Raw genomic sequence first — 27,289 nt, forward strand, 5'->3', positions numbered from 1 at the left:
GTAATCCCTAAACATCAGAGATTTTAAAGACCACATCAACCAGTATGCTGTCTGTATCTTTATTAAACCCATTTTCTTAACACCGTTCAACCACTGTCACGTCTCTTTATGGGTTCCTTTGTAGTGAATTCAGTAATCATGCACTTGGATGAAATAAGAACAAAGAGACTGATTGAAAGACTCAACCCCAGAGCAAAGATAACAAAATTGCAGTGATTCAAAACAGTAATATTTTACACTCAATGTATATATATATATATATTTAAAAAATCATTAAGTAGAAAATATTGGGAAAGCAGGGGAGATGGAGGGATGTGATGTGAAGAGATGAGAAGAGAGGAGGGAGGGGGTGCAGGAATATGAGTGTATGCATTTTCAAGGCGGTCTTTCAGTAGCAAAAAAAACAGTAACAGGAAAACGAATAGGTCTACGGATATATGCATGCTTTTATACGATGTACGTATCATGGAAATAGGCACTTGAGATTTATAGTTATTAGTTGTAGTTAGTGCGGTGACACTGGCAATGCGTTTAATTTGAGCTCGAGCTAGGTGGCTTCACCTAAACAGTGTGTGAAAGAGGGAAAGGAGAGGGAACAAGAGGGGAGGGGGTGTATGGACCTCACTGGTTACGGGACCTACAGGCACCCCGATTGTGCTCTCATAATTTGTGGAGGTGAGGACAAAAGAAAGGGAAAATTGGAGGAAAGGCCAGGGATTTGATTGTGACGGGGCCCCCGACTCACCGCCGCTGGTCGGGGTTGTCAAGACGACAGAGGGTGAGGGAAAAGCGGCGGAGCAGTCGACTCAAGACCGGGGTTTCCTGCCAGAGCAGCGGGAGTGTCACAAAACAACCTTTTACTCTTCGAGGGGCCTTAAGCGTTCCCAGGTAACGTATGCATTGAAAGAGTGTCTCTGTTTTGTTTCTCTCTGCGTTTAGTAAGGGGAAATTACATGTTGGGGGGAATAGTGTCTTCAGCAGCATCCGCTTTATTCAGCGTTATATATGCTTAGCCACCTACCACTGCTGTATATCTAACATCTGCACCTAATCACCCTCTTTTGTAAGCTGCTTGCCTGCTCGTCCTATTATGATTATTGGACAGACCAGGTAGATAACATTGCTAGTTAGCTAGCTAATTGTGTTCGTTGTGCACAAATCTATTTTATCAGGATAGCTAACGTAGCTAAATTGCAGCAAAATAACTCAAAACAGAATTTGCAATGACGCAAATGGGGTTCTATAGCCTAGCTAGTCCAGCAGCACCCACTAATTGTGATGCATGAAGCTAACGTTAAACGTGCTAGCTAGCTAATATTAGCTACAACTAACGTCAACATGAAACTACTATCTAGATTATAGTAGCTGCTCGCGCATAGTTTGGTCTGCAACTAACGTAGCTAACGAAATAAAATACAGTGTGTGCTCAAATGGCTAGCTGATATTAAACATTTAGCGTCCTATTCAATGTTATTCACTATCCACAGTTTTTGCTAGCTTCATCATAATATCTAGCTATGTGCCATGGATGGCATTGGTTGAGTAGAGGACGTGGTTCATCAACCTACTTCTGTCCTGGCCTATAACTCTACAGACAACTTGTTTACAGTGCGTGAGGCCAGTGGTTACGTTTAACACCTGGTGTGACAGCACTGTGGTGTCAATAAAAGCGTCATTTGTCTCTAATCGAATCGGCTGTTGTTTCTTCATAAACTGTCATGTTGTAGCTAGCATTCAATTAATGACAACATTTTATACCATAATTAATTTATTATCACGTCCCCACCATCAACATTATAATTACAGTCAATAAAACGGAGTAATATTGGTCCAAAAGTATTCAACCCCAAACCTATTAGGCTACTGGATGTAGTAATAAACTGACATGGAAAACGAAACTGACAAAATGTAACGATATCATTTAACTGTCACGATTGAAACCTGCCAATTATCATTCAAATAAAATATTATTGGTCATATTAACAGATTTGCAGGTGCAGAGAAATCCAGCAGTGTTTTAAAATATAGCAGTAAAAAAAAAAATCTATAAAAATGCACACAAAGTCCAGAAAAACACAAATAAAGAAATTCAGAAATATCAGAAGGAGCAATGTCAGAGAATGGAATATAAATACATATACAGTACCAGTACCACAAAACACCTACTCATTCAAGGGTTTTTCTTGATTTTTAAAACTATTTTCTACATTGTAGAATAATAGTGAGGACATCAAAACTATGAAATAACACATGGAATCATGTAGTAACCAAAAAAGTGTTCAACAAATCCAAATATATATTAGATTCTTCAAAGTAGCCAACCTATGCCTTGATGGCAGCTTTGCATACTCTTGGCATTCTCTTAACCAGCTTCACCTGGAATACTTTCCCAACTGTGTTGTAGGAGTTCCCACATATGCTGAGCACTTGTTGGCTGCTTTTCCTTCACTCTGGGGTCTAACTTATCCCAAACCATCTCAATTGGGTTGAGGTCGAGTGATTGTGGAGGCCAGGTCATCTGATGCGGCACTCCATCAACTCTCCTTCTTGGTCAAATAGCCCTTACACAGTCTGGGGGTGTGTTGGGTCATTGTCCTGTTGGAAAACAAATGATAGTTCCACTAAGCACAAACTAGATGGGATGGTTACTTGAACTCTGTAAAGCATTTATTTGGGCTGCAATTTCTGAGGCTGGTAACTCAAATGAACTTGTCCTCTGCAGCAGAGGTAACTCTGGGTCTTCCTTTCCTGTGGCGGTCCTCATGAGAGCCAGTTTCATCATAGCGCTTGATTGTTTTTGCGACTGCACTTGAAGAAACTTTAAAAGTTATTGAAAAGTTACGTATTGACTGACCTTCATGTCTTAAAGTAATGATGGATTGTCGTTTCTCTTTGCTTATTTGAGCTGTTCTTGCCATAATATGGACTTTTACCAAATAGGGCTGTCTTCTGTATACCACCCCTACCTTGTCACAACACAATTGATTGGCTCAAACGCATTAAGAAGGAAAGAAATTGGTGGTGTCAGGAAAATAACCTCACACTCAACGTCAACAAAACTAAGGAGATGATTGTGGACTTCAGGAAACAGCAGAGGGAACACCCCCCTATCCACATCGATGGAACAGTAGTGGAGAGGGTAGTACGTTTTAAGTTCCTCGGCGTACACATCACAGACAAACTGAATTGGTCCACCCACACAGACAGCATCGTGAAGAAGGCGCAGCAGCACCTCTTCAACCTCAGGAGGCTGAATAAATTTGGCTTGTCACCAAAAGCACTCACAAACTTCACCGCCTGGTACGGCAACTGCTCCGCCCACAACCGTAAGGCTCTCCAGAGGGTAGTGAGGTCTGCACAACGCATCACCGGGGGCAAACTACCTGCCCTCCAGGACACCTACACAGGAAGGCCATAAAGATCATCAAGGACAACAACCACCCGAGCCACTGCCTGTTCACCCCGCTATCATCCAGAAGGCGAGGTCAGTACAGGTGCATCAAAGCTGGGACCGAGAGACTGAAAAACAGCTTCTATCTCAAGTCCATCAGACTGTTAAACAGCCACCACTAACATTGAGTGGCTGCTGCCAACACACTGACTCAACTCCAGCCACTTTAATAATGGGAATTGATGGGAAATGATGTAAAATATATCACTAGCCACTTTAAACAATGCTACCTAATATAATGTTTACATACCCTACATTATCCATCTCATATGTATATGTATATACTGTACTCTATATCATCTACTGCATCCTTATGTAATACATGTATCACTAGCCACTTTAACTATGCCACTTTGCTTACATACTCATCTCATATGTATATACTGCACTCAATACCATCTACTGTATCTTGCCTATGCCGCTCTGTACCATCACTCATTCATATATCTTTATGTACATATTCTTTATCCCCTTACACTTGTGTCTATAAGGTAGTAGTTTTGGAATTGTTAGCTAGATTACTTGTTGGTTATTACTGCATTGTCGGAACTAGAAGCACAAGCATTTCGCTACACTCGCACTAACATCTGCTAACCATGTGTATGTGACAAATACAATTTGATTTGGATTTGATTTGAAATTCCATTATTGTACTTTTAACAAGGCACACCTGTTAATTATTATTATTATTAATTGAAATGCCTTCCAGGTGACTACCTCATGTAGCTGGTTGAGAAAATACCAAGTGTGTGCAAGGCCGTCATCAAGGCAAAGGGTGGCTACTTTAAAGAATCTCATAAAAAATATTTGGACTTGCTTAACACTTTTTTTGGTTACTACATGATTCCATATGTGTTATTTCATAGTTTTGATGTCTTCAATTTTATTCTACAATGTAGAAAATAGAAAAAATAAAGGAAAACTCTTTAATGAGTAGGTGTGTCCAAACCTTTGACTTGTACTGTACATAAACTCAGCAACAAAAAAAAATGTCCTCTCACTGCCAACTGTGTTTATTTCCAGCAAACTTAACTATTTGTATGAACATAACAAGATTCAACAACTGAGACATAAGCTGAATAAGTTCAACAGACGTGACTAACAGAAATTGAATAATGTGTCCCTGAACAAAGGGGGGGTCTTCTAACCAGAGTTCCTCTGTCCAGTGTCTGTGCTATTTTGCCCATCTTAATCTTTTATTTTTATTGGCCAGTCTGAAATATGGCTTTTTCTTTACAACTCTGCCTAGAAGGCCAGCATCCCAGAGTCGCCTCTTCACTATTGAGATTTGTGTTTTGCAGGTACTATTTAATGAAGCTGCCAGTTGAGGATTTGTGAGGCGTCTGTTTCTCAAACTAGACACTAATGTACTTGTCCTCTTGCTCAGTTGTGCACTGGGGCCTCCCACTCCTCTTTCTATTCTGGTTAGAGACCGTTTTTGCTGTTCTGTGAAGGGCAATTTCTCGCATTCTTGGCAATTTCTCGCATGGAATAGCCTTCATTTCTCAGAACAAGAATAGACAGACAAGTTCCAGAAGAATGGTCTTTGTTTCTTGCCATTTTGAGCCTGTGATCGATCCCACAAATGCTGATGCTCCAGATGCTCAACTAGTCTAAAGAAGGACAGTTTTATTGCTTCTTTAATCAGAACCACAGTTTTCAGCTGTGCTAACATAATTGCAAAGGGTTTTCTAATGATCAATTAGCCTTTTAAAATGATCAACTTTGATTAGCTAATACAACGTGCCACTGGAACACAGGAGTGATGGTTGCTCATAATGGGCCTCTGTACGCGATATTCCATTAAAAATCTGCCGTTTCCAGCATATACAGTGCTGTGAAAAGTGCCCCCTTCCTGATTAATGTTTTTGCTCATTTGTCACACTTAAATGTTTCAGATGATCAAACAAATTTAAATATTACACAAAGATAACCCAAGTAAACACAAAATGCAGTTAAGTGATGATTTTATTTATTAAGGGAAAAAAGCTATCCGAACCTTCATGGCCCTATGCGATAACTGGCAATGAGTCTTTCACATCGCTGTGGAGGAATTTTGGCCCACTCTTCTCTCCAGAATTGTTTTAATTCAGCCACATTGGAGGGTTTTCGAGCATGAACCTCCTTTAAGGTCACGCCACAGGAACTCAATCGGATTCAAGGCCCGACTTTGACTAGGCCACTCAAACCTTCACTTTTTTTTTTGAAGCCATTCAGAGGTGGACTCGCTGGTGTGTTTTGGATCGTTGTCCTGCTTCAGAACCCAAGTGCGCTTCAGCTTGAGGTCACGAACTGATGGCCGGACATTCTCCTTCAGGATTTGTTTTGGTAGCGAGCAGAATTCATGGTGCCATCAATCACAGTATGTCGCCCAGGTCCTGTAGCAGCAAAGCAGCCCCAGACCATCACACTACCACCACCATAATTGACTGTCTGATGTTCTTTTTCTGAAATGCTGTGTTACTTTTACACCAGATGTAACGGGACGCACACCTTCAAAAGAGTTCAACTTTTGTCTCGTCAGTCCACAGAATATTTTACCAAAAGTCTTGGGGATCATCAAGATTTTTTTTTGTTGCCATGGATGACATTATTGCCCAGTCTCTTTCTTATGGTTGAGTCATGAACACTGACCTTAATTGAGGCAAGTGAGGCCTGCAGTTCTTTAGATGTGGTTGTGGGTTCTTTTGTGACCTCTTGGATGAGTCGTCGCTGCCCTCTTGGAGTAATTTTGGTAGGCTGGCCACTCCTGGGAAGGTTCACCAGTGTTCCAAATGTTCTCCATTTGTGGATAATGGCTCTCACTGTGGTTCGCTAGAGTCCCAAAGCTTTAGAAATGGCTTTGTAACCCTTTCCAGACTGATAGATGTCAATTACTTTGTTTCACATCTGTTCCAAAGAAATTCAGGATCGCGGCATGATCTTTTGGCCTACTTCACTTTGTCAGACAGGTTCTATTTAAGTGATTTCTTGATTCAATAGGTCTGGCAGTAATCATGCCTAGGTGTGGCTAGTGAAATTGAACTCAGCTTTCCAAAAATGTGATTAACCACAGTTAATTCATGATTGGGGCGGCAGGGTAGCCTAGTGGTTAGAGCGTTGGACTAGTAACCGAAAGGTTGCAAGTTCAAATCCCCCAGCTGACAAGGTACAAGTCTGTTGTTCTGCCCCTGAACAGGCAGTTAACCCACTGTTCCTAGGCCGTCATTGAAAATAAGAATTTGTTCTTAACTGACTTAATTAACAGGGGGGGGGAGGCAATTACTTTGTAACATGAAGGTTTCGGATAGCTTTTTTTCCCTTAATAAATAAAATGATCACTTAAAAACAGCATTTTGTGTTTACTTGGGTTATCTTTGTGTAATATTAAAATTTGTTTTGATGATCTGAAACATTTAAGTGTGATAAATGTGCAAAGAAATCAGGAAGGAGGGAAATACCTTTTCACAGCACTGTGTGTATATTTTTATATAACACAGTTTAACTTTATATACACCTTAGCCAAATACATTTAAACTCAGTTTTTCACAATTCCTGACATTTAATCAGAGTAAAAAAATCCCTGTCTTAGGTCAGTTAGGATCACCACTTTATTTTAAAAATGTGAAATGTCAGAATAATAGCTTTTATATATTTCATCACATTCCCTGTGGGTCAGGAGTTTACATACACTCAATTAGTATTTGGTCACATTGCCTTTAAATTGTTTAACTTGGGTCAAACATTTCAGGTAGCCTTCCACAAGCTTCCCACAATAAGTTGTGCAAATTTTGGCCCATTCCTCCTGACAGAGCTGGGTCAGGTTTGTAGGCCACCTTGCTCGCATGCGCTTTTTCATTTCTGCCCACACATTTTCTATAGGATTGAGGTCAGTGCTTTGTGATGGCCACTCCAATACCTTGACTTTGTTGTCCTTAAGCCATTTTGCCACAACTTTGGAAGTATGCTTGGGGTCATTGTCCATTTGAAAGACCCATTTGCGACCAAACTTGAACTTCCTGACTGATGTCTTAAGATGTTGCTTCAATGTATCCACATAATTTTCCTTCCTCATGATGCCATCTATTTTGTGACGTGCACGAGTCCCTCCTGCAGCAAAGCACCCCCACAACATGATGGCGCCACCCCCTTGCTTCAAGGTTGTTATGGTGCTCTTCGGCTTGCAAGCATCCCCCTTTTTCCTCCAAACATAACGATGGTCATTATGGCCAAACAGTTCTATTTTTGTTTCATCAGACCAGAGGACATTTCTCCAAAAAGTACGATCTTTGTCCACTTGTGCAGTTGCAAACCATATTTAGGCTTTTTTACGGCGGTTTTGGAGCAGTGGCTTCTTCCATGCTGAGCGGCCTTTCAGGTTATGTCAATATTAGGACTTGTTTTACTGTCAATATAGATACTTTTGTACCTGTTTCCACCAGCATCTTCAAAGGTCTTTTGCTGTTGTACTGGGATTGATTTGCACTTTTCGCACCAAAGTACGTTCATCTCTAGGAGACAGAATGTATCTACTTCCTGAGTTGTATGATGGCTGCGTGGTCCCTATACTTCCGTTGTTTGTACAGATGAACGTGGTATCTTCAGGCATTTGGAAATGGCTCCCAATGATGAACCAGACTTGTGAAGGTCTACATTTTATTTTCATGAGGTCTTGGCTGATTTCTTTTGATTTTCCCATGATGTCAAGCAAAGAGGCACTGAGTTTGAAGGTTGGCCTTGAAATGTATCCACAGGTACACCTCCAATTGACTCAAATGATGTTAATAGCCTATCAGAAGCTTCTAAAGCTATGACATAATTTTCTGTATTTTTCCAAGCAGTTTAAAGGCACAGTCAACTTAGTGTGTGTTAACTTCTGACTCACTGGAGATACAGTGAATTATAAGTGAAATTATCTGTCTGTAAATAATTGTTGGAAATATTACTTGTCATGCACAAAGTAGATGTCCTAACTGACTTGCCAAAACTATAGTTTGTTAACAAGAAATTTGTGGAGTGGTTGAGAAACTAGTTTTAATGACTCCAACCTAAGTGTTTGTATGTAATGTAATGTAAAATGTAAACTTCCGACTTCAACTGTTTATATATAATGGTGTGTAAAGACAGTATATGAATAGAAAAGGTGTGTACAGCAGTAGTTATATAGGATGAGCCATGACTAGAATACAGTATGTACAGATCCTTCAGAAAGTATTCATACCCCTTGATTTATTTCACATTTAGTTGTTACTTATTCCACATGTAGTTGTTACAGCCATCTACACACACTAACCTATGATGACAAAGTGAAAATATGTTTTTAGAAATGTTTCAAATTATTTGAAAATTAAATACATTATTTCCATTACATAAGTATTCACACCCCTGAATCAATACATGTTAGAACCACCTTTTGCAGCGATTACAGCTGTGACTCTTTCTGGGTAAGTCTCTAAGAGCTTTGCACACCTGGATTGTACAATATTTGCACATTGTTCTTTATAATATTCTTCAAGCTCTGTCAAGTTGGTTGTTGATCATTGCTAGACAGCAATTTACAAGTCTTGCCATAGATTTTCAAGACGATTTAAGTCAAAACTGCGACTTGGCCACTCAGAAACATTCAATGTGGTCTTGGTAAGCAACTCCAGTGTATATTTGACCTTGTGTTTTAGGTTATTGTCCTGCTGAAAGGTGAATTTGTCTCCCAGTGTCTGTTGGAAAGCAGACTGAACCAGGTTTTCTTCTAGGATTTTACCTGTCCGTATCTCTATTCCATTTATTTTTATACCCTCAAACTCCCTAGTCCTTGCCAATGACAAGCATACCCAAAACATGATGCAGCTAACCACCATGCTTGGACATATGAAGAGTGATGTGTTGTTTTTAGATTTGCCCCAAACATAACATGTTGTATTCAGGAAGTTCATTTCTTTGCCACTTTTTTTTGCGGTTTTACTTTAGTGCCTTACTGCAAGTAGGATGCATGTTTTGCAATATTTGTATTCTTTGCGAGGCATTGGAAAACCTCCCAGTCTTTGTGGTTAAATCTGTATTTGAAATTTGCTGCTAGACTGAGGGACCTTACAGATAATGTATGTGTGGGGTACAGAGATGGGGTAGGCATAAAAAAAGTATATGTTAAACACTATTTTTGCACATAGTGAATGAGTCCATGCAACTCATAATGTGACTTGTTAAGCAAATGTTTACTTCAGAACTTAATTAGGCTTGCCATAACAAAGGGGTTGAATAGTTATGGACTCAAGACATTACAGCTTTTCATTTTTAATTAATTTGTAAAAAATCTCTAAAAACATAATTCCACTTTGACATTATGGGGTGTTGTGTGTAGGCCAATCTCAATTTAATCCATTTGAAATTCAGTCTAACACAACAAAATGTGGAAAAAGTCAAAGGGTGTGAATACTTTCTGAAGGCACTGTACATATAAAGTGGGTAAAACAGTATGTAAACATTATTAAAGTGACCATTGTTCAATGACTGTACATAGGGCAGCAGTCTCTAAGTTGCAGGGTAGAGTACCAGGTGGTAGATGGCGAGAACAGTGACTAAGGTTCAAGGCCGTGGCTATACAAATTACACTTTTACAAAAGACTACAGAAGTTGGCTGCAAGCAATTGGTCAATTAAGCACTGTACAGTGTGTATTTAAAACAGACAATAGACGTGTTACATTGGCCCCTCATGAATGATGACCCCATCAAAGTGGCGTCACCGCATAATTCGAGTCCCTGTTGATTGAATGCCTTAGAAAGCTGTTAAAAACATTTACGTTGAGCTATACCTCACCTGTTTATTAATTTAGTGATGTGATAAGAAACCACATGGCTGGTTTACCACAGCTTTATAAGATGATTTGTAATCATGTACAATCCATGTAGGCCTACATGGATGCATTGTGATTTTGACATTATTGTGCCACTGTTTTGACTTCATGCTGCTAGGCCTCTGGGTAAATCCATTTGAATTCTCACTTTTTGACAGCAGCCCTTTTGATTTGAACGAAACCTTTCATACATATTTGCCCATTGTAGAACTGCTCAGAAAGTGACTTTTTAAACCTGAATGGCAAAACATTCAAGAGATAAATGTGGTCAAAGGTAAATAAAGGTTAAATAAAATGTCATTAAATGTGGTCAAAGTTGACCGACCTATTTTGCTTTCACTGGAAACGATAAATGTTTTGAGATTGATATTTAAAAGCTTACAAACAGGGTTGTCAAACAGTTTTTTAAATAATTGATTGATTTCTCTAATTATCATCTGAGGTTTTGGTGTTGTGCCCACCATCTGTTGAGACACAACATGCTCTTGAATACAGGGTGGGTGTCATGTTTTGTCTGATAAATGTATAAAACAAATAGACATTTTGACTTTCAAATGGTACCACAAACATGGTTGGAGGTCCACACATTAGAGAATGTTGACTTGAATGGGAATATAAGTTGGTTTAAATAACACTGTCAATCCTCCATAGGAAACCTATTAAAACCATAGAAATATAGATAATAGAATATACATGACCAGTTAAGTTGACATTTGCCGGTGGGTGGACTAGCGGCCATCTTTGTGGTAGTAATTAGAAGTACAAATGTAATTTCAATTTCAATGGTGTACCAGTTAAATTACAGTGGTCTTGAAGAGATAAGTCATTCTATGAATTACATTTCTATGCTTTAAATGACACCCACTCTGTATTCAATAGCATGTTGTGTCTCAACCATTGGCGGGCACAACACACAAACTTCAGATGATGTCAAGTGGGGTCTAAGCATCAACAAATAATAATTAATTTAGTTTTTCTTTCTCCAAGAAATTATAAAATAGTTAGACAACCCTGTTTGTAAGCTTTTAAAATTATATCAAACTCAACCGTTGATCATTTCCAGTGATTAAGACATGGATGTCTCATAGGGCCGGGACGATACCAGTATCGCAATATTGCAAAACTCTTCGCTCCTTTAAAAACCTGTTGTATGTCAAATATTGTGTGCTATAGCTTGGAAAATAAAAACATGTGACTCTGGATGACAACATAAGGATGTTTGTTTCCAACATTAGGGCTGTTAAATCCACTTTGTGTTTTTTTTCCCCCTTGCTGCGGTACTAACAAACTGGTATCGTCCCTAACCTAATGTCTCTTGGTTGTGTTGGGGGATGCAAAATGGGTCAAATTTGATCACCTCTATCTCCTGAATGTTTTGGCATTCAGGTCCAAAAAGTAACTTCATGACCACTTATTCCATGGGCAAACATGTATGGAAAGTTTTGTTTAAATCAAAAAGGATGCGGTCAAGAAGTGATTTACCCTCTACTCTAGTGCCTTTCATTGGATGGATGTTTGAGTTAAATGTGTTATCAGGAATTGAACAAACGTGGCAGTTGACACACACAATACAAATACGCTATATTGTTGACGTCTGGACAAATGTTGCCCCTCAAAATCATATAGTTGTGGCTTTGCACATTTTAGTTTGATACCACTTTACAGCAAGTGCCCTAATACCTGTGTATTTATTTACATGGTAGTTACATCGGCAAGTGGGCCTATAGTGTAATTACAGTATGATGTTATAAAGTTGGACACGTTGACTCCTGATTCATTGTAATTGCAGATTATACAGTGGGGCAAAAAAGTATTTAGTCAGCCACCAATTGTGCAAGTTCTCCCACTTAAAAAGATGAGAGAGGCCTGTAATTGTCATCATAGGTACACTTCAACTATGACAGACAAAATGAGAAAAGAAATCCCGAAAATCACATTGTAGGATTTTTTTATACATTTATTTGCAAATTATGGTGGAAAATAAGTATTTGGTCACCTACAAACAAGCAAGATTTCTGGCACTCACAGACCTGTAACTTCTTCTTTTAGAGGCTCCTCTGTCCTCCACTCGTTACCTGTGTTAATGGCACCTGTTTGAACTTGTTATCAGTATAAAAGACACCTGTCCACAACCTCAAACAGTCACACTCCAAACTCCACTATGGCCAAGACCAAAGAGCTGTCAAAGGACACTAGAAACAAAATTGTAGACCTGCACCAGGCTGGGAAGACTGAATCTGCAATAGGTAAGCAGCTTGGTTTGAAGAAATCAACTGTGGGAGCAAGTATTAGGAAATGGAAGACATACAAGACCACTGATAATCTCCCTCGATCTGGGGCTCCACGCAAGATCTCACCCCGTGGGAGCAAAAGTCCCAGAACCACACGGGGGGACCTAGTGAATGCCCTGCAGAGAGCTGGGACCAAAGTAACAAAGCCTACCATCAGTAACACACTACGCCGCCAGGGACTCAAATCCTGCAGTGCCAGACGTGTCCCCCTGCTTAAGTCAGTACATGTCCAGGCCCGTCTGAAGTTTGCTAGAGAGCATTTGGATGATCCAGAAGAAGATTGGGAGAATGTCATATGGTCAGATGAAACCAAAATATAACTTTTTGGTAAAAACTCAACTCGTTGTGTTTGGAGGACAAAGAATGCTGAGTTGCATCCAAAGAACACCATACCTACTGTGAATCATGGGGGTGGAAACATCATGCTTTGGGGCTGTTTCTCTGCAAAGGGACTAGGACGACTGATCCGTGTAAAGGAAAGAATGAATGGGGCCATGTATCGTGAGATTTTGAGTGAAAACCTCCTTCCATCAGCAAGGGCATTGAAGATGAAACGTGTCTGGGTCTTTCAGCATGACAATGATCCTAAACACACCGCCCGGGCAACGAAGGAGTGGCTTCGCAAGAAGCATTTCAAGTTCCTGGAGTGGCCTAGCCAGTCTCCAGATCTCAACCCCATAAAAAATCTTTGGAGGGAGTTGAAAGTCTGTGTTGCCCAGCAACAGCCCCAAAACATCACTGCTCTAGAGGAGATCTGCTTGGAGGAATGGGCCAAAATACCAGCAACAGTGTGTGAAAACCTTGTGAAGACTTACAGAAAACGTTTGACCTCTGTCATTGCCAACAAAGGGTATATAACAAAGTATTGAGATAAACTTTTGTTATTGACCAAATACTTATTTTCCACCATAATTTGCAAATAAATGAATTAAAAATCCTACAATATGATTTTCTGGATTTACTTTTCTCATTTTGTCTGTCATAGTTGAAGTGTACCTATGATTAAAATTACAGGCCTCTCATCTTTTTAAGTGGGAGAACTTGCACAATTGGTGGCTGACTAAATACTTTTTTGCCCCATTGTATGTGACTATTTGTACAGTAAGACCTACAGTTAGTACAATACTAAAATAGACCATGTGGTATAAGTTAAGGAACACTGTGAGAAAGAGTAAGGGGTTATGCAATGGTTAACAACAAACACACTATACTTACTTTGTCAGCAAAAACCCACACAGAATCTTTGGATGTAATATCCTATGTACAGTATAGGCTATGTGGTCGTTGTGGCACACAGTTATTTTAGTTTCTTTTTCTGTTCTTTCAGATTTCCACAGAGCTCCTGTAAACAACTGAAGAGAGATGGACTCGCATGGATGGAAATACTGGAGAGAAACTGCAAAAGAAAAACAAGAAGAAGCTGATTAAATGGAAACCTTACTTTTGGACATTGGTGTGGGAGACGTTCAATTTGAATAATGATTGAAAGAAAAAGGAAATGAGGTAAGACAGAAACATGTTGGAGATATAGAAGAGCACCAAGATAAACACTGGTGAAGAAGAACTAAAGTTGGGGGAAACTGGAGACCAAAGACTTTTCTACAATCCAACTACATACGTCAACAAATCTAAGGGAATGACAAAAAAAAAGATCATTTCAAAAAGTATTAATCTCAACAAGAACACACAAATGTCAGTGGATCTTTTCCCCCCTTTTGGTTTGAGACATTGGATGAAAGTACAGGCAAGCATTTCTAAGGATGTTTCTACACAGGTACTAGTCAAATACATGCAAACCTACACGAGGGAAGAATTCTTGTTTCACATATGCTACTCCTGCCAGAACTGAATAATTTCTGCAATGGCAGTCCAGCAGTCTAAAAGGCAGTGACTCGGTTACTCTTGAAAAGTTTTTGCACATGGGACACCATTGAATCCCACTGCAATTTTATCTTAACTCTGTTTGCCTGTGCTCTTATACAGTGGAACGTGCTGTTGCCTATTATTTCAAGTGCTGTTGTCTCTCTTGCACTTGATATATTCACATTTAGTGCCAAACTGCAACATCTGTATCATATCCTTTTAACTTTGAAATCGCTACTACATTTAGTACAGAAAAACGGATCTTTAGTTGTAATTTGAACTCAGCTCTCCAACTATTACACCTATAATGGAGTTACTTTACATTATCAGCAGATTTCAGAAGTTCTTTAGTCGCATCTAATTGAAAATTACTGGTCATTTTCTGCCCAAGCCTCAGTATTTACTTCATCTTCGATTGCTGCTACAAGTGTGATAAAACATTTGTGATAAAGTGACTTGCTTCAACTCTGCTGGACTTTGTTGGACTCTCCACCATCCTTTAACTGCAAGCCTACGAAGTCAACTGACACAGTAACTGCCATTACAGAACAAAAAACATTCCCTCAAACAATTTGTAAAAATTAATCAAAACATGCAGAATTTCCCCAACAGTCCAGCACCTCCAGCTCTTCCTCCTGGATTTACTAGTAGGGGTGGAGGTGGCTCCTCTTACCCACCACCATCAACGGATCCCCAGATATCCCCAAGGATGACAGACGACTACACTGGGATGCAACAGCAAACACCCCTAAACCCTCAAAGTCACAGTCGACACCTACTCCATCGAGGGCACCACCACCCTAGTCAGGCTGGCCATATGCTTGCTTATGATGCAAGAAACAGAGCTGGGGAATCTTCACACGGTAATATTCACAGTGGCAGTAGTAGCAACCCTTACCAAAAGGAAACAATAGATTATTATTTTGCAATGGCTGGAAAGGACAGACATAGAAGAGGAGGTATGGCATATGGGGCAGGTTTTGGGTACTCAAATATGGATGGACATATACCTCAGCAGTACAGACAAGCTGGAACGAGCTCCTCCGGGATGATGTCTCCCTATCCTTTGGACTATGGTTCGACGGCCGGCTCAGGTGGTAGTAGCAGTGGCAGCAGTGGTGCTGGAGCATTTTCCCCCTCCCATCAGTACAAAATGGGTCAGAACCCTGCAATGCAGCCAGCATCGGGGCCTCAGATGCAGCACCGCCAACATGGACAGAATTACCCCGCCCATCAAGCTCTGCAACATGGACAGCAGCATAGGACTTATCCCATCTCTGGACACAGAATGCCTCCACAGTTCTCACACTACTCCCCACAGGGTAGTGCATCCACAGGGTCATCAGGAATGTACAGCTCCCCACCACAGAGATATCATGATGGGGCCAGCAGTGGTGGTGGATTTGAACCTAAAGTCAACAGCTCTCCAAATATGAACTCTAATTCAAACTCAATTTCAAGTTCAGCTACAACAAACAATGTTGGATCACTGGAGAATGTTACACAGAGTTACCACTCTTCAAGTTACCCCTCATACTCCCCACAAACTCATCCACTCCACAAACAAGCCACCCTCCAGGACCGCAATTCTCAGCACAATTTAGGAGTAGGTTACAACTCTCTCAAAATGCAGCATCATGCCCCTCCACCAGGTTCTGTATACTCTAAACATCACCAATCCACCAATCCCGGAATGCCTCAAAAACCGTGTCAAGAAATCTCCAAATCACCAATGCACTCTCAACCCCAACAGGGCCAGATTAACCAAAACTTCAGCCCAATATCTAACCCCTCTCCAGCTGCCTCTGCAGTGCAGTCTCCCAGTTGTAGCTCCTCACCTTCCCCATTGATGGGTGTCTCAGAAGGTCATGGGAACCCTTTATGTCCCCCACATGTTCCATCACATCCTCCTCCCCCAAATCCTCGTAGTTGCCGTGGTCGCTTATTGCAGACTTTGCCTCAGTTGAGTCCCACACCCAACTCCAACAGCAGCATCAGTAGTTGTGGCAGCAGTGGCAGTAACAAAGCTACTGGTCTGAATACAAGCGCTGGAGGTGGTCACTTAGTCTCAAACCGAAGCAGAATGGCTGCAGGTACAGGAAAAGGATCACATGAAGAAGGGTCATCCTCGTCTGTCTATTCATCTTCTCCTCTTGACAAACTCATGCAAGATCCTGGCTTGAACAGTCTAAATGCGTTGACATCACAGGTAGCGAATTTACCCAATACAGTGCAACATATGCTTCTCACTGACACATTAATGTCACATAGAAGGGGGAAAGATGGACAAAGTCAAATGCTGCAGGCATTACAAGCCATTCCTTCTACTCAACCAAGGAGTCGAAGTGTCAGTGCTGCCTCAAGCAGTGGGATTGGTGGTGGTGAAGGTGCTAGCTCGGAGGCTGGAGGTGATGAAGATTCCTTTTCTGGTGTCCGAAAGAGTATCATCAAGGGCCAAAGAGGAACGCGATGAGCAGATTTCTGAGGGGGGAAAATCTAGAATGCGGCAGATGAGTGGCACAAGCAGTGGATCAGAACCAACTGGCTCCTATCCTCCTCCATCTCAGAGTCAGATATCAATGGGTTCAAGTAAAAACCAATCCCATACTGGAAAGAGTGATCAGGTTTCACAAGGGAAGAGGATGTTCACGGAATCTTCTACAAAACAATCTCTGAATCCATCAGATGTTTCTGAAAGAAAGACAACTGAAACCCGGACACCTTCATTGTCATCTCCCTCCTCTGCTCCTCAATCTGCTGAGCCTGGTCCAAGCGTACATTCTCGCCCTCCTGTTTCGTCTACTCCCTCATGCCCCATTCCCTCTCCTGCTCCTCAGTTCCACGCAAACTGTGTTTCTGAGCCTGGTGCCACTGATGTGAATACTAAAAATGGGCTTAGGAAAACAAGGGAAATTAAATATGAAGGAATTAAAGAAGAAAGTGGAGGGATGATTGAAAAAGGCACCCATGGTGCAGACCCGAGAGAGCAGACCCGAGAGGGACACATGCGACAAGATGGGCAGGACAAAGAAAATAAATTGGATCGATCTTCCTTCCGTAACAAAAAGGGGGATGAGAAGGACGGAAAACGATGTAAGACACGAGATTTGGACAACTCCAATCAAGATCAAAATATTGAGGAACAGACAAATGCTGGTGGAGTGGGTGTTATTGTGTCAACTCGTTGTGAGGTAAATCGTCCAGAAAAAGCTACATGTGCACAAGACAACTGCATAGAGGAGAAACATTCAGACAGCTTCTTTAGAGAGTCTAGTCGTCATAATGGGGAGGAAGGAATGGATTTGAGTCTATATTCCTCTCATCATGAAGTTCCCCAGAAATCTAACTTTGGGCGGTCTGTCCCTCAAAATCATCCCCCCTCAGGTCCTCAAAAATATGGTTACCAAGAGTCACCACATGGTGCTGCCATGGGTTTGAAGAACCGAGGGAGACCTAGTCCAGGGAGTGTAACAGGATCAAATTCAAGGTATCAAGGCTTCCATCAGCCTAAGCCCAGTTATGCCCCTGAACACACCAAGGATGTCGCGGGTACTACAGTTGAGGGATCAGTGAGGAGAAGAGAAGGATCAGGAGCAAGAGGACATGATGATAATTCTCAACTCCAGCATCCATTTCCAAGCCTCTTGCAGGAGGTTCTACAGGGTTATCACTTAGACCGGCGCTATGGGCGATCTGAACAGGCACTAACTGCCCATCTCCAGGCTCAAAATATGACTCGGCAACAGTACCAAACCAGGCATCCTTATGGCATGGCTGAAAGTATGAGAACCCAAACTGGAGTTGGAGAGGTCACTTCCCACCCCTCCCGAATGACCAGCCCTGGAAAGCCTCTTCAACTAAATCAGCGCCAGGGGCCTGGATCGGATATTGTACCAGAATCACCTCAATCCTCCTTGAGGTCTGAAGGAGTAGATACTAAGGGATCTCACAGTGCTTCTTCAGAGAGAAATAAAATGGCAACACCGCAGCGTCACCTGAGCCATATGCCACAGTCTACAGAGTTCTTGTCTGGACCTCCACCAAAACACATCAATTTAGCCGACTACTCGTTACCTCACAGGAAACCCCCTTCAGGTCTGCCCAGCTCATCATCAGCTGTACAGGAACTCCTATTGCAGGAAACCGAGCCGCTAGCGGGCAGTGTTGGAACCATAGGTCAAATTGAGTCTCAAATGTTGACGTCCTCCCTTTTACCTCCATCTAAAGAGCGCCGCTCTGTCATATGTGATGTTTGTCCCAATCGCCGCTGTACACCAGAAAGGGATGGGGAACGTGAAAGAGAGCGGGGAAAAAGTCCAATTGGTGCCTCTGTCATCCAACTGCCATCAACAAATGATCTAGGGAACAGTAAGGAGTTAGGAGATGAAAAAGAGGTTGGAGTGAAGGTAGCATCAAAGGAGACTGCAGAGGCTGTCCATCATAGTGGTCTTACAACCAAGGAAACTGATGTTGAGCATCATAACAAGGCTTTACACCCATCTGTGGTTATGAATGCCGAGCCTCTTAGAAGAGGTAAGATTGATTTGACCACCACCATGCCCTCTCAACATCTGCAGCAAACCTCTCACTATCCCTCTACCATCAACCCTCTGTCTCCACCATCAAGACATCAGTCATACCCACATGGTGTAGATTTATCTGCAGGGCATGCCAGTGGCTTTCCTGGTTCCAGGTTTGGTGATGCAAGAGAGGGCAATATGATGCCACGTAACCCCCATTTTCACAATCCCTACCACTCACCCCAAGTTAATTTACAAAACCCACAATCCGCAAACAAATTACAAATGTATACTCACCTCCATGCTCATGACTTGGATGACAGGCTTGATTGGGCAGCTACCATTAATAGACCCACCAAGGATCTGATGCAGTCCAGTACTTCTCCAGGTAGACATAAACTCAGTCATTCAGAGCAGAGACAAAGGATGCAGTCTCCAACTGACATTTTGCACAATCGCCAACCGTTTGCTAAACAGCAAGTTCCTCATCAGAACACTTACTATGACATGAAAATGTGGGAGTCAACACACTCTGGTAGAGAGAGTGTGGGGATGTTGGAGGGGGATCCTTACCAGAGAAGTCAACAGCCACCTCCTGCTGCTCCTCTTGGGTCTGTTGCCCCCCAATTGGTTCCAACAGCTCCACCAGTCTCCAACATTCTTGAATCACCTGTCTCCCAAGTGGTTACAGAAGAAATCTTTAAATCACTCCATCCAACACCTAATTCCATGAAAACAGTTGGTCCCAGTACTGGTGGCAATGTCAATTCTGTGATGCCACAGAGCCATCGATCAAATAGAACTGGGGGTTCTGGGGACACTAATCCGTTAATGTTGAGGAGGAGAGTTCGTTCTTTCATTTCCCCTATCCCTGCCAAGAGGCAGCATCAGGATGTATCACAGCAAAGGAGTGCCCCTAGTTCATATCACTCACCTTTGACCTACTCTGAATCCAGCCTCCAAAATGACGATGACTCATCCAGTTCAGATATAACTACACTTGGTTCGCCTAACACTCCTTGTCCCACACCTGGACAAAGCACTTATTCACAATCCTCCTCACCTGTTCAGGGTAAGAAGAGTCTGCCTCCAAGAAAAGGGAGAGGTTTGAAACTGGAGGCTATTGTTCAGAAAATTACACCAAATGTAAAGAAATCTACTAACAGCGGCCATACCGATGTTGACTCAAATGATTTTGCTGGATTTTCTCACACTGAAATGTCACAGTTTACTGACACACAGGACGAAGAGGAATGTTTACCTTATCTCGATGAAAGTCTCTCATTAAGTGACATTATGCCCTACAGAGGGGTTGATGAGACTGGACCGTTACCTCCCACCGCATACCCCTGTGATCCTCACCAGACATCACAAGTTCTTAAACGTGGCACCACAGGAACTGTTACAAGACCTTTGCAGCCAGACTTTGACTTTGGGTTAGGGACTGCAGCATCTAGTACTGGTGATAGAGATAAAGAGATGCCCGCTGACTTCACCTTGTTAGGGCCCTTACCCCCACCTCCACCACTACCTTGTCCAGTACAGGGCTCCCCCCCACCTTCTTCATCTGCCTTGTCTGATATTCAACATTTCACTAATACTTACCAGCAACTTGAGACTCGAAGAGGTGAACAATCTGCTGCTAACCTTCTGAGACAAAAACTTGAAGAAACTGGGATTGGATTTGATGATTACAGTAGCAGTGACTATTATGGAACCACCCCACCACACCACAGTCAGGCTCAAGGGCACTTACTAAGACAGCCACATCAAACTTCTCCAAGGTCATCTTTGGCAATGACAGGGTCACCACAAGATTCCAAACAATCAGACAATTCTGTACCCAAAGGCTATTTCCCATCAGGCAAGAAGAAGGGAAGGCCTGTTGGAAGTGTGAATAAGCAAAAACGTGCTCAAGCCACCCAGGCCCAGGCACAGAATGCAAGCCCAAGTGCTCTGTCTGGCCCACCCATTCATTCTCCTGCAACTGTTAGCCCACAGGTAGACCCAAGCCCTAGCACTACAGCCTCTGCCCCATCAGTCACTCCTCCAACTGATCAGAAAATGACTCCTCCTGAGATTCCACCAGTCTTGACCCAAGCAGTAAAAGTGGATGCTGAAAGTGAGGACACTCAGCCAGAGCCGGAGGTGATATCAGTCTGCCAGAAACAAGGGGGGGTGAAAGATGAAAGTGAGGTAGTGGGATCAAGAGGCAGGCAGAGGAGGAGGAGAAGAGGAGTAGCAGCAGCGGCGGCCAAAGATGACCTGGAAGCGGCTACAAGAGCAGGGGAACATTTTGAAAACAGCAGAGTTTTTCCTGATAATAGCAAGTGTGCCTTTGCTCCATACATACATGTGGAGAGGAAAGTAGCTGAGATAGGAGCCGTGTGCACAATTGTGAATGGTGAAGAGGAAAAGATGAAGGGAGAGCGTGGAGCGGTTGGAGGGAAAGCAAGCAGTAGTGGTATTGAAGCTCTTTTGACCTCAGCTCTTTTGTCTCAACTGCCTAGGAGAGACGGAGAAATTGAGAGGGTCAAAGAGAAGAGGGAACTGGAGGATGTAGACTCTGCCCTCCAGGCAGGAAAGGTTCTACCTTCATCTGAGTACCTTCTACCAGGCCCTGTGATTACTGAATCCATTCATTCTGGCCGTCTTCTCTGCTGCCTGTGCCAGAAATGGGCCAATTACAAAAACCTTGGGGATCTCTATGGACCTTACTACCCTCCTGAATATGCTACGAGGCTTCCCAAGAATCAACCCCAGATTCGACAGAGTCTTGTAACTACTGGGATGAGTAGAAATGTGCAAAATCTAGACGCCATTTCAAATGTGTTGACCACCCAGGGCCCTGAACTGCAAGATGTGCCAATGATCAAATCCTCAACTTATAGTGATTGCATGTTCAGTCAAGAGACAAGTACAACTTCCCCTGCCACTGCTGTTGGCACTGCCTCTCCAGCAGGTGGAGGGGAGATGCTTTATCTGGCCAGCAAACTTGCTAAAACCACCACCAACAAGACAACAGTTCTTAATTGGGACATGCCTCCAGAGTTAAAACCAATTACTGAGCTAAGGAAACAACCTGAACTTCAGAATGAGCCCACTTACAGTCAGCAAAACCAACCATGCCAGCAACAGCAGACAGAAGACACTCAACAAAGGCCACAACACAGAAAGCTGACGTCGCACCCGAGATTTAAAAGGAGACAGAAATCCAGTGAGAATTCCCCAAGAATGGTGCCATCCAACAGCAAAGCCTCATTGCCATTCCAGCCCCCTCCCCCAACCTTAGACTCCCTTGGGCCTTTGGCACAGCTGGCCCAACTTCCTCAGATGCCTATGGACCCAGAGGAGCTGTGGGTGCATGAGGCATGCATGGTCTGGACCAGTGGGGTTTACCTGGTCAATGGAAGACTGTATGGCCTACAGGAGGCACTAGATGGTGCCAGAGACACAGTGAGTCATCTTCTTGTTGTTGACGTCTATACAGTTTACAATGTAATGATATTAGTTACTATATATAGATATTCTTTTCAGCTCAATATACCTGAAAGCAGTTCTCAGACGTCCACAGTTATACGTTTAATTGTTGTTTTTTTTCACTGCCTTCTGTTATTCTCTATGTTATGTCTGTCTGTCTTCAGGTCTGCTCATATTGTGAAATGGTTGGCTCAACCCTCGGCTGTTACAGCAAAGGCTGCACACTGAGATATCACTACCCGTGTGCCATGGATGCAGGTAAGAGCAGCAAAACATTTCCTTAATACCGAATGTTAAATCTCATGACTCATATGCTGTGCCCTAAACCTTACCTACCGCTGCCCACTGTAACTACAATAGTACCCAATTATTTTGAGTGTTATCATTTTCTGAGTTGATGGTTATGTCATTTGTATCACTTTTCCTTCACCTCTCCTCAGACTGCTCTCTGAATGAAGATAACTTTTCACTACGATGTCCGAAGCACAAGGTAAAAAAGGAGAGGTTGGTTATTATATCATTCTTAGGGAAACCAAATATTTGTGACTTCATTGTGTTAATATATTTTAAAGTCCTTTATCTCATGTGCCACTATAGTTATTAAGAAACTCAATTCTGCAACTATAGTTAAGAAACTCAATTCTGCCACTATAGTTAAGAAACTCAATTCTGCCACTATAGTTAAGAAACTCAATTCTGCCACGATAGTTAAGAAACTCAATTCTGCAACTATAGTTAAGAAACTCAATTCTGCAACTATAGTTAAGAAACTCAATTCTGCCACTATAGTTAAGAAACTCAATTCTGCCACTATAGTTAAAAAACTCAATTCTGCCACGATAGTTAAGAAACTCAATTCTGCCACGATAGTTAAGAAACTCAATTCTGCCACGATAGTTAAGAAACTCAATTCTGCCACGATAGTTAAGAAACTCAATTCTGCCACGATAGTTAAGAAACTCAATTCTGCCACTATAGTTAAGAAACTCAATTCTGCCACTATAGTTAAGAAACTCAATTCTGCCACGATAGTTAAGAAACTCAATTCTGCCACGATAGTTAAGAAACTCAATTCTGCCACGATAGTTAAGAAACTCAATTCTGCCACTATAGTTAAGAAACTCAATTCTGCCACTATAGTTAAGAAACTCAATTCTGCCACGATAGTTAAGAAACTCAATTCTGCCACTATAGTTAAGAAACTCAATTCTGCCACGATAGTTAAGAAACTCAATTCTGCCACGATAGTTAAGAAACATATGACCACTTGAATGACCTTCTCTCCTTTGCACCTCCCCCACCCCCTCTTATATTCTGCAGTTTCCCCAGAGCAGCCAGCCAGCTAAATCTGTGTACCTTGAGCAGTCTGAGAGAGGCTGAGAGAGACACTGAGGAGGAGGAGACGCAGGAGTATAGGATCGGTACGTTTTTAAAAGGCAATGGTGCGACCGTGCGAGAGGGCACCGAAATGAATGTTACAACTCTGAAGGATTTGAAAAGACAAATATTTGTTTGGTATGAGACTGAGCACCCTGTTCTATTTGTTTGGTATGAGACTGAGCACCCTGTTCTATTTGTTTGGTATGAGACTGAGCACCCTGTTCCATTTGTTTGGTATGAGACTGAGCACCCTGTTCTATTTGTTTGGTATGAGACTGAGCACCCTGTTCTATTTGTTTGGTATGAGACTGAGCACCCTGTTCTATTTGTTTGGTATGAGACTGAGCACCCTGTTCTATTTGTTTGGTATGAGACTGAGCACCCTGTTCTATTTGTTTGGTATGAGACTGAGCACCCTGTTCTATTTGTTTGGTATGAGACTGAGCACCCTGTTCTATTTGTTTGGTATGAGACTGAGCACCCTGTTCTATTTGTTTGGTATGAGACTGAGCACCCTGTTCTATTTGTTTGGTATGAGACTGAGCACCCTGTTCTATTTGTTTGGTATGAGACTGAGCACCCTGTTCTATTTGTTTGGTATGAGACTGAGCACCCTGTTCTATTTGTTTGGTATGAGACTGAGCACCCTGTTCTATTTGTTTGGTATGAGACTGAGCACCCTGTTCTATTTGTTTGGTATGAGACTGAGCACCCTGTTCTATTTGTTTGGTATGAGACTGAGCACCCTGTTCTATTTGTTTGGTATGAGACTGAGCACCCTGTTCTATTTGTTTGGTATGAGACTGAGCACCCTGTTCTATTTGTTTGGTATGAGACTGAGCACCCTGTTCTATTTGTTTGGTATGAGACTGAGCACCCTGTTCTATTTGTTTGGTATGAGACTGAGCACCCTGTTCTATTTGTTTGGTATGAGACTGACCACCCTGTTCTATTTGTTTGGTATGAGACTGAGCACCCTGTTCTATTTGTTTGGTATGAGACTGAGCACCCTGTTCTATTTGTTTGGTATGAGACTGAGCACCCTGTTCTATTTGTTTGGTATGAGACTGAGCACCCTGTTCTATTTGTTTGGTATGAGACTGAGCACCCTGTTCTATTTGTTTGGTATGAGACTGAGCACCCTGTTCTATTTGTTTGGTATGAGACTGAGCACCCTGTTCTATTTGTTTGGTATGAGACTGACCACCCTGTTCTATTTGTTTGGTATGAGACTGAGCACCCTGTTCTATTTGTTTGGTATGAGACTGAGCACCCTGTTCTATTTGTTTGGTATGAGACTGAGCACCCTGTTCTATTTGTTTGGTATGAGACTGAGCACCCTGTTCTATTTGTTTGGTATGAGACTGAGCACCCTGTTCTATTTGTTTGGTATGAGACTGAGCACCCTGTTCTATTTGTTTGGTATGAGACTGAGCACCCTGTTCTATTTGTTTGTGTTCATATCCCCCCAAATTATCCTCAAATGAGCTAATTGTTAAACCAAAAAAAGTGTCTGTCAAAAATGAAGCCCAATATTTATTAGCCCAGGGCTGCTTATTATTTTTGTTCATATCATAAGCTTCAAGGTAACACAACGTTTTTTAAGAAAGTATTCTGATCATATATTTGGAGATGCCCACTGTTTCCACCACACACAGGGTTGTGTAATCCCTGGTGTCAATACACACTTGCTTCTTGTATCCTTTCCTAGGTATGTTTGGACGATGAGGATTGTCAGTGAAGCAAACAGCCCTAAACAGGATGGGACGTGCATCTTTTGACGGGTGGACTATGATGACGGAGAAAAAAGAGAGGATTGTAACATTTCTGAACAGGAATGAACTTTAAAACATTTAAGAAAAATGAAAAAGTCCTTACTTTAAAAAGAACAACAGATCAAAGCAACGCTGAGGAAGACTAAAAAGGAAGACCACGGTGGGACAGAACGAGACATTGCGAGTGACGGAACAGAAAGGAACTTCCTCTTGAAAGAAACAAACAGCCTCTCTAGGCAAACTTTGCATTTCTGGAAATACTCTCAAACTCTTCTTTCCATCATGGCTCTAGTCATTTTATCTATCATGTTTTTTTTGTCCAAATGTTATGAATCAGAGTATTGGGAACAACCCACCCAGAGGACTATAAGAGAGGGTTGGGGTGAAAAGTTGACATTATAGTTGGAAAGGAGAGGCAATGTATCTACTTCATGTAGTATTTTATCATAATCTTCATAATCATTATTTTAGTTATCATTATTATTTTGTATCCGCATCAGTATTTACTGAAATAGATTTATCGCCATTTATATTTTTGTTAACATTTATCAAACATCGGATATTTTATCATTCCTGGAGAGGGAGGTGCCAGAATGACATCATTTGGAATGTCATGGCAGAGTTGCCACAAAGACATTATTGCCTTGGAGAATGGACATTGGTTGCCTTTCAAAGTGCGAATGTATAAGAGTGAATGTGTGTGAAAATGTGGATTTGAGTGTCCATTTTTGGTCCTTTGAAAAGTGTTCTTATTTTTCATCCTTGGGGTTTTTACGGTACAGATAGTAGTCATGAAAATCGAATGGACATGATCTTATTTTTCAAACTAAATATTCATAATGTGCTGAGAGAACAATTGAACCCTGACAGGAGGAGATCACAATATTGACTAATGCATGCCTGCCATCTTTGACCATGTCGATTGGGAGAAGACGTCACTTGACAGGTAAACCAAGTGTTGACGTTGTGGTGGACCTTGTTCAGTATATGGGTGGGGTTTTATGTGAAAAGAAAGTCACATTTGGCTGACAAAATTCTAACGAGCATTACCAAAACCTTTTGGAATCTAGAGGGTTTTTGGAATGACTGGGACTGGGAGTCCCCACCTTTACTGTGGAACGAGGAGTCAGTATATCCTAAGTACTTTAATAGGTTCATTTCTCAATGACACTTAAGATATGGATCAAGAGATGCTAAATGCATTCAATAGAAGCGTTGCCATAAACTTAACAAGTGAGTCGTACGTGGTGTTGTCTATCATTTTTTTATTATTGTACTTGTAAAAAAAAAAATGTTGAATTGAAAGAAAACAATTATGATATTGAAAAGATGCTGTATTAGAAACCTGTCAATATGTATATGAACTACTTACTAAATGCTTCAAAGAATGCTATCCTTTTGAATATTTCACATTGTACTGTTGTCCTTTTAAGCCATTCATTTTTCATTTCTTAATTTGTTTTTATTGGAGAGGAAGATCCTTTCTCAGTTCTCTCAGCCAGATAGTCTCTCCTTTCATTCTGTCACTCATTTTCTCCTCAGTCCCTTTCTCTCTCACACGCACACACTCTTCTCACTCTTGCTGTGATTTAAACTGTGTACCGCTGACAGTGAGCCTCAGGTTCACTTTATATTCCAAGTGAGGATTAAATCTGGCCCCACATATCAGACCCAAGTGTGAGTGATGCGTTCAGTCACAAA

The 27,289-nt window shown here is 41.7% G+C and overlaps 1 protein-coding gene across 2 annotated transcripts; it reads left to right on the forward strand.

The window, feature by feature from the left end:
* Positions 1-393: 393 nt before the first annotated feature.
* Positions 394-27,251, forward strand: LOC124015244 (transcription factor 20-like). Of its 2 annotated transcripts, none has more exons than XM_046330320.1 (6): positions 394-888; positions 13,898-22,409; positions 22,598-22,691; positions 22,874-22,937; positions 23,754-23,854; positions 25,525-27,251. In XM_046330320.1, exons 2-6 carry the CDS (start codon positions 16,716-16,718, stop codon positions 25,539-25,541), a joined length of 5,970 nt encoding a protein of 1,989 aa, XP_046186276.1. In that variant the 5' UTR covers positions 394-888; positions 13,898-16,715; the 3' UTR covers positions 25,542-27,251. The 2 variants fall into 2 exon arrangements, with proteins under 2 accessions (XP_046186276.1, XP_046186277.1); XM_046330321.1 differs by having other exon boundaries at positions 22,874-22,923.
* The last annotated feature ends 38 nt before the right edge of the window (positions 27,252-27,289 follow it).

The sequence above is a fragment of the Oncorhynchus gorbuscha genome, linkage group LG26, assembly GCF_021184085.1.
Source record: "Oncorhynchus gorbuscha isolate QuinsamMale2020 ecotype Even-year linkage group LG26, OgorEven_v1.0, whole genome shotgun sequence".
NCBI classification, from domain to species: Eukaryota; Metazoa; Chordata; class Actinopteri; order Salmoniformes; family Salmonidae; genus Oncorhynchus; species Oncorhynchus gorbuscha.

Excerpts from the sequence above, each read along its gene's own strand:
- LOC124015244 (XM_046330320.1), top strand. The coding sequence starts at position 16,716 with ATGGACAAAGTCAAATGCTGCAGGCATTACAAGCCATTCCTTCTACTC. Across the intron at positions 22,410-22,597 it reads TAGATGGTGCCAGAGACACA|GTCTGCTCATATTGTGAAAT; the intron begins GTGAGTCATCTT and ends GTCTGTCTTCAG. Across the intron at positions 22,938-23,753 it reads CACAAGGTAAAAAAGGAGAG|TTTCCCCAGAGCAGCCAGCC; the intron begins GTTGGTTATTAT and ends TATATTCTGCAG.